Source organism: Lytechinus variegatus, chromosome 9 (assembly GCF_018143015.1).
Source record: "Lytechinus variegatus isolate NC3 chromosome 9, Lvar_3.0, whole genome shotgun sequence".
NCBI lineage: Eukaryota > Metazoa > Echinodermata > Echinoidea > Temnopleuroida > Toxopneustidae > Lytechinus > Lytechinus variegatus.
The window spans coordinates 3,720,536-3,733,572 of record NC_054748.1 but is presented as its reverse complement, the minus strand read 5'-3'; the positions used below and the strand labels follow the sequence as shown (position 1 = coordinate 3,733,572).

At 35.1% G+C, this 13,037-nt stretch overlaps 1 protein-coding gene across 1 annotated transcript; it reads right to left on the bottom strand.

Moving 5' to 3' along the window:
• Window positions 1-331: 331 nt before the first annotated feature.
• Window positions 332-10,200, bottom strand: LOC121422153 (G-protein coupled receptor GRL101-like). Its single transcript, XM_041617051.1, has 8 exons — window positions 10,135-10,200; window positions 7,334-7,405; window positions 6,353-6,424; window positions 5,707-5,778; window positions 5,185-5,256; window positions 3,953-4,024; window positions 2,825-2,896; window positions 332-1,674 (listed from the first exon to the last, which is right to left on the bottom strand). Exons 3-8 carry the CDS (start codon window positions 6,370-6,372, stop codon window positions 585-587), a joined length of 1,398 nt encoding a protein of 465 aa, XP_041472985.1. The 5' UTR covers window positions 6,373-6,424; window positions 7,334-7,405; window positions 10,135-10,200; the 3' UTR covers window positions 332-584.
• Between the last annotated feature and the right edge of the window lie 2,837 nt (window positions 10,201-13,037).

Here is a 13,037-nt window from a genome sequence, read left to right as displayed (position 1 = left end):
TGACCCTTTCTCATAACTCAGGCGGCATATTGTGAATAGGGTGGAAATCATGTATTTATCGTGAAAAGGGGGAACAACTTCATTGTCATTTAATCACGATCATATTCAGCTATAATTAAATAAAAACGATTTTCAAAATAGAACAAAAAAAAAATTAACTGTATTATCCAGAAATAAATGCCATAGAATATTCTATCTCCGTATTGATTGAGCTATGTTCTATTTATGAACTTCCTACTCAGGTACATTCGTTGTGCAGTTTTTACTTCGAATTAATATCCAACACCCCCATGTAGAACCACGATGCTACTGTACTCTTATTTTATAAACTTCGGCAAATCAATTACTTTACATTGGAAAACAAAAAAAAATATGCATTAAGGTTGTGATTCAAATAAATATTCAATTCAGCAATCTAAGGTCTGGAACACATGGATTGTCGTCACTGAATCTTAGGAACCACCAGGCAATGAGTATAATTACTAGTCGAAGTAAACCTTGAAAATTTTTCAAATCCATATCAAACTTAAGCAATGGTGGATCTTTAGCCCTTGATTGCCTAGAACAATAGGTTACATTTTTAGTTAGGTTTCATATTTCTGCTTCCTTCTTTTCTTTATGAGGTCATCGACGTGAATGATAAAGGTATATAGGAAAGGGTTGATCGTTGAATTGATAGGGACGATGAGAATCACTGTCCAGGCATAGAGGGAAGGGTGGAGGGTGACTGCACCGGTCTGAGATAGGATTCCCATGATGATGACAGGCATCCAACAGACGAGGTCAGTAGCAACGATCATCGCCATACGAACGGCCAATCTGGTCTCTTGCTTATTAAAGCTATTTTTCCGAACTCTCGCTGAAGATCTTGAGGATTTGACGAAGATCATTATGTAACAGATCAAGATAAAAGTGAAAGATACAAGGTTGAAACCAATGAAAACTATAAGGGAAAATAGCCATGGGGGCCTGGAACTGTTGTCTGTGACTACGAAATTTACCTGATACTCAAAAAAGAAATTCCCTGTGATCTCCAATACCCCTGTGTCTGCAGCTTCGACATGAAGAGGGAGACCAAGGCAAACGTCGGAGAGGCCATAAACATCCGGTCTGTAAGATGTAATGATTACCAGACTCAGGCTTAACATTATGGTGAAAACCCAAACAGCACTGACAAGAATCAATGAACTCTTGCGCTCAATCTTTAGGTCTGGCCTAAATGGAAACATGATGCAAATGAACCTATCGACGGTTATCAAGGTCAGGGTTAAGATCGAAGCCTCACTGGAAAGAAAGCCAAGGAAACCGGCAAACCGACAGAGCTGGGATCCTCGCCACTGAGGGGCGCTGAGATAAAACTCATTTCCATAGTAAAGATCGACAGAAGTGATAATAATCATGTATAGTCCCATTAGAATATCGGCCATTGCTAAGCTAGCAATAAAGGTATTCTGAACTCTGGAAACCTTCTTTTTCCTATCCCGTAGTCGAATAAAGAGAACAGCGCCGTTGCCACCTAGAGCTAGCAAACCCATGACCCATCCTGCAATCCTCAAGGCCAAGTTTGGATATAACCTGCTACAGGTGTCCAAGGGACTGGTCTGTGATGTCCTTGCGCAGGTGAAATCAGCATTATCTTCGAGAAGACAACATAGACGATTGTCAGAGGTAGACCTGAGTAAAAAAATAGGTTAAAGCTAAATGACAGTAGTTGCAGTAAAACACTAATTTCGTGAGAAAGTCTGTAAAACCAAAGTTAAGTATTACTATATCATCGTCAATCTAAATCTGGTACAGTTAAATGAACTGAACTTTGTGAAATCATAAAATCTAAGCTGAAAAACAATCACACTGAAGATCGCCAACATAGATAGGCACACGTGGGACAGTGTATAATATATTGCTGAAATAAAGATAAGACGGAAGTGCCCGAATTCGCGCTTATTTGGCTTATTTCTCAGCAATTACACAATTTATTCCAGAATCTGTCGGCACATATTTTTTAATCATACAAACAGACACTTGGGAGGTCATTATATTGGATTCTGTAAAAAGTCATTTTGAGATCGTTACCACAACTGGCATTTATCTTTAACTCTTGAAAACTTCGGGTTGGATTCGATATGTGTATCAGTAATAGTTGGGCAACAATCGGTTAAAGTGATTCAATTAAAGTGATTCACACTACAGGTATATATGCACCATCTACATTTATATTGCAGTTAGTATCTATACTGATAGAAAGAAAGTTTGAAAGGTTTATCACGTCATGACGCTGGCTTCGAATTTATTTTTCATCAGCAATTTTGCAATCGAGACTATTCTGCCATCGACTATTAAAAACAGCTTGTACGATAGCCTAATCTGCTAAATTGAATTAATATCGCTATAATATCCAAAAGTAGCCTTTGCGATGACGATACAATGTCACCAACTATTGAATGTTCGACAAGTGCCTCGAACCTTTGGCATTTCGGATTGAGATCAATGTCACTACCATACCAGACGTAGCTTCTCGCGAGCGGGGCTGTTTTAAACACTGAATCTTGCTGCCACGCTTACTTCACTCCAGTCGTCATGGTCGTTCGTTGTGTCTATTTTACTGCAGATTGAATGGAATATTTTGGGTAAGTGGCACAACTACCCGTGTGAAATATATAGGAACTGAGGTGCTTACATAAGTGAATAAAGTTTTTTCGTTGGATCACGAAATACTTGGATCAGAACAAAATGTAGTCTACAAAATTAGACTCGTAGTCTCGAAGCGTGTGCTCACACTGAATAGTAAATAAATTATTGAAAAATGACATATACATCATCTTACATTTTCTCTACTGATGTTAGACCAGTTAGTGCATCCGGGCTAACGGCTCCGAGTTCAGTACCAAGGAAGAATCTGATTACAGAAACGGCAAATACAAACAAGAGATCATAATGAGGTTCATTAGCTTATAGACAACTAATGAATCTACTTCCACTAATAAAACAAAATATACTACAATTACCGTACTACTACTACTACTACTACTTTTACTATTAATTGTAGTATTGTTTCTACTACTACATTTTTTTTCCTGTCTTGCGCAACATATCCTTTACAACGAAGACCTCTTTGTGTAAAAAGCTTTGCATTTGTTCAGTAATTATGTTTCCGTCAATATGATTTCTTTTTCTCTTTTTCTTCCTGTAATACATGCATGTACGCATATAGTAAGTCGACTATAATTTCTTCTTTTCCAAGGGGGATCCACAATTTTACAAGCTTTGCTTTTTGGTGGTTCCCCCTCATTTCCATTTATGCCCTATATTATACTGTTGTTGTTTTTTTTACGAAGTAAGAATGCCCTTCTGTAAAATTGTATTTAATTTGTATTTTTTTATATTACTCTGTATTATGTTTGGAATGGAAATGAAATAAAAGAATTGAATTGAATACTACCACTGCTATAACTACTACTACAACTGTTTCTACTTATTCTGGTACTACTATTACTACTACATCTACTACTACTACTACTACATCTACTACTACTACTACTACTACTGCTACTACTACTATTACTGTTTCTACTTCTTCTGATACCATGGATACTACTACTACCTCACTCCTACTTTTGATACAACTATCATTACATCTACTACATACTACTTCTCTTAATTTTTTACCACTGCTACATGTATTACTATATTATCACAACAACACTGCTACAGTACTACTGCTACTACTAATACTACTAGTACATGTACATGTACTTCTACTACTATTACTTCTACTAATACTACTACTACTTCTAATAATAATACTAATAATAATACTATTACTTCTAATACTACTATTTCTACTACTTCAGATACTACAAATAATACTACTACTTTCACTACTACTACTACTGCTATTACAAAACACACTATATCCAATGGAGAAAATAAATGGCGGGGTAAAATTACTTACAGAAACTGAAGAGACGCCATATTTTCAAACGTAAAGCCATCAATGGATTGAATGTGGTTGTTTATCAAATCACTGAAAAGGGAAAAGAAACCCACATGTCGTAAAAGGAAAATGCATTCTGAAGTCCAGCAGACTGTACTCGATCCAATACAACACCATATAAAGAAAAAAAGATGAATCCCATTTTATTATTTAATGAAAAACTTCCAAGAAATAACCTTTTTTCATCTTAAATTTTGCATAGTGCTAGGAATGTTGAATGTAGAATTTTCTGCTTCAAGCCAAGAAAAGTATGAATCGGCTTAAAGTCGCAACCAAAGATGACGTCATTACGGATTGGAATTTAATTTTCATTTTCACTTTTTTTCATTTTAAATTTCATTTATTTTCCTTTTCCAATACTTATTTTCTTCCGTACAATAATTCAGATATATAAACAATGAAATACCAAATTTCTACGTACAGTTACGATTATCACAATTAGCAAGTTGGAAATGGGGAAGGCTGTTAAAAAACGGAGCTAGTAGGGTGAAGCCTCCTATGTAGTATTGTGCATTGTACAAATAAAACACACAAACACACTGACAACTTGAGTAGTAAACCAGATAAAAGTCAAAATTACGGGAAGAAATAAAATAGAAATAGAAAATGGTTTTCCTACAGAAAGGCTCAAAACAGCCTGGAATTTCGATTTCGGTGTATAGACCGTTTTTCGAATTTTAATAAGTTGGAATAACGATATCAAACACGCCCCCCCCCCCCCGTGTTAGTAGTAATATATTTAGCTGAAAATACAATTTTTTATTGTATTTATTAATTTCTTTTATTTTTTTTATCATTATTCATAAACTAATCTTTTCTTGTTTTCATTTATTCATTATTTTTGTGTGTGTGCGGGGGGGGGGGGGGGACGGGAAGGGCACTGAACGCTCTATGCACATTGGGTATGGTATACAAAACGTGTACTGACATGTAATAGGCATACTACCAGTTATATATTATAGTAGGTAATGGCATTTTAGGCATATTTATGGCTGTTTTAATTGTTTTGGTGTGGTATACACTAATGAATTGGAGTTGGGCTGACCATTTATATCAATGTGGAAGCAAGCGAAGCGAGCGAGCAAGCGTACTTTTCGTAGTTGGATGCTGAAAATCATGGGAGAGACTGAAAGTATTAATGGTGTTTTGATGCTGCCTTATGAGCGTCGATTTAATTGATTTGTACTTACAGATACGAAAGCGATATGAGACCTGAAAACATCCCTCGTTGCAAGTGCTGAATGGAATTAGACGACAAATTTCTGAAAAGAAGCAAAACATACGCATAAGAAAGCGCATTATCAATTCTGAGGTATTATACATTTGTTTCAACAGACGTTGATATTTGAAATATTACTTTATATTGCATAAATACAGGTGATTGTGAGGTATAGTTATTTTATCTAAGACAATTGCTTCCGTTTCCATCACAGTCATTTGTAAAAATATTTTTTTTTACAAAAAATTATCAACGGTTTCCCCTCGTTATAAATTCCCCTTTTCATACAAGAGAATCTGTGCTCTGCTAGATACACTTGAATGTTTCCTTGTTTGGGTACTCATTCAACTCGTAATGATTCGTTTACATTTTGGATATTGACGAATTTATTGGACAAAGATTTGAATGAAATCATGCATAAGATTAAAACGTTCTTAAATTAATGGTATAACATACTTTTATTTTGGAAATCGTTAATTAATTAAAAAATTACAATAATTGAAGACTCCTTAGTCCAGAAAACGAGCCGACCTCGATATCGCTAATGTTGTTTGATTCCATATACCTGAATGTGATGACAATAAAACAATAAAGAATGATTGATAATATAACCTGTTGGAATACACATTACTAGTAGTTATATAGAAAAAAATCTAAATTTTCAAATATATATTTTTTAATATATTGAAAATGTTGTTCAAAATTAGTATTATAGACAACAGTAATGAACATCGTCAAACGTAGAAAAGCATCAGTCTTTGTTCAATTTTGTTGGATGTGATGCATACTAACTAACGGCTGTAATATTTCAACTGGAAAAAATACATGAACGGGTATTTTTATCAATAGCTGAAATTATAATTCATATTGAATGTTTGACAAGGAGGAAGATTGATGTTCTACTTCCGTAGGTAAAAAAAAGGAAATTAGGCTTATCAATAATTTGCGAAAAAGATACAAATTGACTTTATAACATTAATTTCATCAATTAGTCAATTATTTTTCCTTAGAATCTTATGAACTACTATTGTATCATTGCATTTGCTTGGAACATGCATTAACTTGTTGCTACTATACCGAAAAAGAAAATTGGTCGACAGGAATAGTAATAGGGAAAAAGGTTGGCGTAACATACTTACAGAAATTGTAAACTCTCCATACCATAAAAGAACCCCTGTTCGATCCGACGAATTTTGTTCTGTGAGAGACCCCTGTCAACGTCATTGATATTAAAGATTAATTAGTAATGCTATAATATTTCGAGGAAAATTTAGAAATGAACTGATTGAATTGAACACCAAAGCCCGTAACGAATGACAACCGATAGAACGCTTCAATTCCAAGGAATATGAATATATGAATAAACATCGCCGCATTGTTCAAATTTGGATCATGTAGATAGAAATTTACTTTTCATTTTGATTTCACGGGGGGGGGGGGGGTCGCCCCATAGAACAAAACAATAATAAAAAATAAAATCTCATAGACAAATTCTCACTTTTTAAATGAAATGTACCCATGGTGAAGTAGCACATTTTGACAAGAATACAATAAAATGACCTTTTCAACTTAACTTTTTCCTACTCTTATCCCAAGCCCAAGCTCGCTGAACAGAATGCAACATTCATGTGTATTTTTTGATACAATTCATAATTTGATATCATGAAATGCAAAGCAGATAAATGAAAACAATGAAATATAAATGGAATCAACAATAAAAACCTATGGCTTGGAAGAACATGATCTCCCTATATAGATATCCCTTTCAACAGCGTTTCCCCCTCAACCTACATTACCACAATTTTTTATACAGATTAAATGTAAAAAAAGAAGACTTTATTGGTATCCATTACACCGCTACAAAACACTCTCATACATTCCACTTGTCTTATATACGATGTTATGAACCAAACAGGTTTAGTACTATTTGTGTGTAATGGATCCAATGGCTGGTATAAAAAGAAAGTGGTTACACTTGAATAAAGATTTTGATAGTATCTGAAGACAGAACAAATGTCCATGTTAATGAAATCGAGATTTTGAGCTGTTGATTCAAAGGAACTAGAACAAGGTTAAAATTGCTAAGGAAAAAAAAATAAAACACGACTTTAATTACTTACAGGCTTCTAAGATTTATCAAACCGGTAAAGGCGCCAGGTTGCAGACGGACTAAGCTGTTATTACCGAATTCCCTTAAATAAAACAAGAAACAAATACGAATAAAGAATATAAAGAGTTCATAAGAATTTCTTGAGACTTTCATCTCGGTCAGAAAAAGGGGATGAGGAAGGGGGAAGGGGGTGGGTGTAGACAAGACAACACCCTCCCAAAGTTCCGTTGGAATGGGACACATCCCACTTTTACAGGCCCGTATTCAGAGCGAATACCATCAACCCAATTCTTAAAGGTCCTTCTTTTCAAAACTGAGTATTTAGAAAATGCGAGATTGATGTGGTGTTTTACCCATGCTATTTTTTCATCACGTTAATCGTTACAAAAAATAAGTTAGGGTGCAAATTTCAAGTTGAGGATGTAAAATCTTTTTAGCTCGCGCATCCAGGTAGCATCCATTGTGTAGTCTAATACCCATTCTCTCAACGGCTAAAAAGGGTCACGTTTCAGATCAGAATATCAACAAGTCTTCAGCCCACGATTCGAGTTTGCATAGTTTAGTTCATTTATTTCATTATTAAAACAAGGCTAAAGCCATTTTGTGTGTGGCCCACTCATGAAAATAACTACAAATATTGTGATTTGCGAGGGCACGCAACAGAATTGTATCGAAACTTCATTGTGAAAAGACTGGGATGGAATAACACTTGTTATAAGAACCTTGCACGTAAACTTTGATGTTGACCTGAAAATGACATTTGACCTTACCATGTGACCTCCGACTGCAGCATAACATGCAGTCCCCAAAGTCCATCTACCATCTAAGTTTGGTTGAAAAGTGACTTACGGTTGCAGTTAGGTGTCGTAAGAGTCTTGCATGTAAACTTTACCGTTGACCTGAAAATTACCTTTGACCTTACCATGTGATCTCCGACTGCAGCATAACATGCAGGTCCCCCAAGTCCATCTACCATCCAAGTTTGGTTGAAAAGTGACTTACGGTTGTGGAGTTAGGTGTCATAAGAGAGTCTTGCATGTAAACTTTAACGTTGACCTGAAAATGACCTTTGACCTTACCATGTGACCTCCGACTGCTGTATGACATGCAGGTCCCCCAAATCAATCTACTATCCAAGTTTGGTTGAAAAGTGACTTACGGTTGTCATTAGGTTTGTGACGGACGGACGACACCTGGATCCCGAAGTCTTGCCTTCACCTCTGGTGGGCGAGACAAAAAGTGTGTAATTACATGTATGTTTTAGGTCTTACTGTGAGAAGTTTTTAGCTCGTGCTTCGCGCTCGCAACGAGATACACAAGTTGTTTTACCGAAAACGATATGACCCACGTGCATCAACTTTATACAGTACGTTGGATGTATAGATATGTACGTTTCCAATGAAGCCACACGTCGGCTGTAAACTCCCAATTGTATATACTGATTACAACTTGGACCATTCATATACCAAACATCATCAAAAGTCATTTTTTTCTTGATTTACTACCCCCCCCCCCGCCACACACACACCTCCTGAAAAAAAACAAGGCTTCTATATTTACAGAAACAAAAGGCTCTTCAAGTCAGCAAACGAACCATTTTCGACCGAGAATATCCTGTTTTGTCGAAGATTTCTAGCACAGAAACATAAATGTCAAAATGATTAGAAATACTAAAATACACAGATACACAAGCATGCAATTTGTTTCACATTATTACCGGAAAATCAAAATTTAGTAACGATAATAACTTTACAAAATGATAATGACATAGCATTAAATAGGTAAGAATATATCCGAATTTGGTCATACCAGCAATGCATTGTAAAAATAAACACTTTGGTCTGGCAGTCGGGGGGGGGGGGGGGGGACAGGGAGATCACACCTCCATTCTGATATTCTTTTAAAAAAATAACATAAAGGAGACAAGATGACGAAAACTGGAACCTATACCGATAGATAACTTTGTGATATGATCATAATAGTATTATGGTGGTGATATTTTCTCCCGGATTGCTATCAAGATGAATCATTGTTAAGCAAGCGACCAGAAGTCGGACGATTTAAGGTCCTCTCGGAGGGACCTGGGGATGACAATAAATGCTTTACCAAAGATACAGGGGAGGTGGGAAGGGAAGTATCGAAATCATCATCAAGAGGGGGGTTGGAACTTTAAAACAAATAATATATTGTGTGGACTAGTGGAACGCAATGAAAATCATCCTCCTTCCCTGCATATTGCTGTTCTTGTTATTTAACTTACTTAGCGAGAGAGTGAGGTCATGTAGATGAGAAAATGGCATCTTTGTATGGTATTTTACATAATGAATTCAATACTCCCCCTGCATCCTTGCCTGGCCCACCAAACACACTTGTAAAATGTTCAATTGACAGCCCGAACTTGAACAATTCACTGAATGAGAACGTATTTAATGTCTTATCTATAATTCGAATCCTGAAGGAGATACCGCTGCGACATTTTGCACTAAGACTCAAGACTTTGTGAGTTAGTAGTTCAAGCTACGACATTATATATGCGTTGACCATGTTGACTGTGACATTATGCGTTGGTTGATTATAGCAAAGTGTCATTTCCTGCGACATTGTGCTTTAGAGTGACATTATTATCCTACCACCCATTTATATTGGTGACTTAAATTTTACGATGTAAACATTTATTTCTACCGATGCATGTTTTGTAATTTCGGATTTTTTTTTCGTTGGTGATGCAACAAAAACATAGACAATATTTTGAATTTAACTTAAAAGCGAAACATTACAATAAACATTATTCATTATAAAAAAAAAACTTACAGTATTTGCAAAAGCTGTAAACCGGTGAAAGTTGTATTGTGGAGTTCTTGAATATTGTTTTCCGCTAAGACGCTATGAAAGCAGAAAAAAATAATCACAGATACATAATTTTGGTTTTCATATAAACCTTTGATAAAAAAAAATGCACTATTGTCTATTCAAGTCAGTGCTATTACACAAAACAAATAAAGATATCTTGTAAGAGCATGGCAAGAAATAGATTACCCTTTGTTCATGGGGGAAATGTTGCGCCCCCCACACATAAGATAATCCTCTGCTCCACCGCCAATGGTAACATGATTCGTTTTATTTTCCTCTGTCATGATTTGCAGTCATGAAAATTAAGATTTCAGTTTCAAAAAAGTAATTCAAAAATAAATCAAAATCAACGTTTAATTATTACCAATGTTAGTTTGGAATGATTATTTCACGGAATGAATTGTTGCAACGTAAAACCATTAAAACAAACAAACAATTCCATGTCCACAGTTTGATTGATAGTCAATTGATCTTTGATTTATTCGGATGAGTGCAGTACCTTTTGGAAAAAGGTGAATTATGTATGCCAATTTGTGTTTTCTCTTTTTTATCAAATGTAAACTGGAAATTTTTACTTTATTCAATCGGTGTATCTGCATTTGAATTCAATTAAATCGAATTTGAATTGAAAACTATAACCAATATTTCCATTTTGATGAAAAGAATGGGATGTAATACCTTTGGGACGGCTTATACTGATCAGTCGGGTCGCGTGCGCGTGCGAAATCACTCGGGTTTTGGATTTTTGACGACTTTTTTTGGATTTCGAAGCGATTTTTTTTTTTAATGTCTTCAATGGGACAAACACGCTGGGAAAATAAAATGAAATTGAAACTCGAGCTACGTTTTAAGCCGGCAAGTGCCTTAAATGATATGTACTTGACTACTATTTTAACATAACAAACAAGCAAATCAGCCATGCAACCCGACTGATTAGTATAAGCCTTTGGGACCGAGTTTTATGCATCCAAAAATACCGTAGTCCCCTCCAATCATGGCAATACTGCATACACTGCTTGTTATGTAAGAAGGAATGACAATGATGATTGTAATTATTAGCACAGTGGCGATAATGATAAAATGGCTTCAGTTTCTTCCGATTTATTTATTCCGTGGAAGTGGTACATATTAAAGTATACTTATTCTTACAGCGTACGAAGGCTGGGAAATCCAATGAAAGTGTTGTCGTCAATGCGGTGCAAGTTCACACCATATAGAACCCTGTGGAGAAAGGGGAATACGGAAGAAAGGACAATCATGAGCTAGAAATGACAGTCATCTTCCAACGTTGATCGGTAAAGCAGAAATTATTTCTGTTAATTACTTGTACGAAAAGATGAATGTCGAAGAAACAAATCAATAAAGGTTTGAAAAGATGAACAAGGAATAAGGGACTTATGAGCACTTAAATATTGACATTCTCCCATTGTCAATCTGACATATATATATATATATATATATACAGTGCGTCCCAGAAAAAACGAAACCGAGATTTAGCGATCATTTATCATTACTTAATCATAAATGAAATAGACAAATGACCTACCAATTTAAAGCGTAGAATCTCCTCTTTCATCTGATATTACTTATATTATTTCTCATTCACGCATGAGTGAGCAAATGCAATTTGAAGAAAGGATATCAAAAACTCATTTGGCGGGGGGTATCTGGGTTTCAAAAGGAAAACCACATTTTTGAAAAGTTCAATATCTCCTCTTTAATTTGATACCTAAATTACAGAAAATGGTCACGAAATAACAAATTTCTGGTCATTTGAAATAAGGCTTGAATTTCAATAATTTCATAAAATGAAGAGGTTCTCCAGGCTGGCTTTCAAACTCTCTCGACACTCTTTTTTGTTGACGATCAGCCATGCATTAAACCTTTTGTTCACCATGCGAAAGCTTATGTGGGAAACCGGTGAAAACACGTTTATCTCATGAAATTATGGAAATACAAGCCTTATTTCAAATGACCAGAACTTTTTTATTTCTTGACCATTTTCTGCAATTTTGGTACCAAATGAAAGAGCCGATATTGAACTTTTCAGAAATGTGGTTTTCTTTTTGAAACCCAGATACCCCCCGCCAAATGAGTTTTTGGTATCCTTTCTTCAAATTGTTTTTGCTCACTCATGCGTGAATAAGAAATAACCTAAGTAATATCAGATGAAAGAGGAGATTCTAAGCTTTAAATTGGTAGGTCATTTGTCTATTCTATTTATGATTAAGTTATGATAAATGATCGCTAAATCTCGGTTTCGTTTATTCTGGGACGCACTGTATATATATATATATATATATATATATATATATATACACACAACAAAAAATTAAGTCCCCCCTTAAACAAACATCAATAATTTCCAAACCAATTCGAGTTTTTAATATATTTTTACATGAGCGTGTAGGTAATTTTATAAGCTACCCTATGAGTAAATGTTATGGACGTATTTTACGTCATGCTTCGGTGAGCACCGTCAGAAGGCTAAAATGTCACTTTTTAAAAGTCACAAGCCAAATATCATGACTTTGATTCCATTTTATTGGAACTTATTGCTCATTCTCATCATAAAAAATAGTCAGAAGGCTTATAAAAGGTACCTTTTAAAGGACGAAACAACTTTTTGGGCTAAATTTCACGGTTGAATAAAGACAAGTCAAAATTTGCTATAATTTGATATTTTACACGTATTCATCAATAAAAACGATAGAAGATAATGACAGATATTTTTGGGAGGAGTTTTTTCAACAGTATTCATCGTTTCACGGTTCAATGAACATTTATCGAAAACAAAAAATACGATTTTCAAATATCATAGGCAAGTATTGTTTCATTTTGGTAACTAAAAATGATCTTTTCTC

Coding starts and splice junctions, on each gene's coding strand:
- LOC121422153 (XM_041617051.1), bottom strand. CDS start 6,372: ATGGAGAGTTTACAATTTCT. Junction 5,257..5,706: donor CTAAGGAGTCTTCAATTATT/GTAATTTTTTAA, acceptor GCTTCTTTTCAG/AAATTTGTCGTCTAATTCCA. Junction 2,897..3,952: donor ATGGCGTCTCTTCAGTTTCT/GTAAGTAATTTT, acceptor TTCTGTAATCAG/ATTCTTCCTTGGTACTGAAC.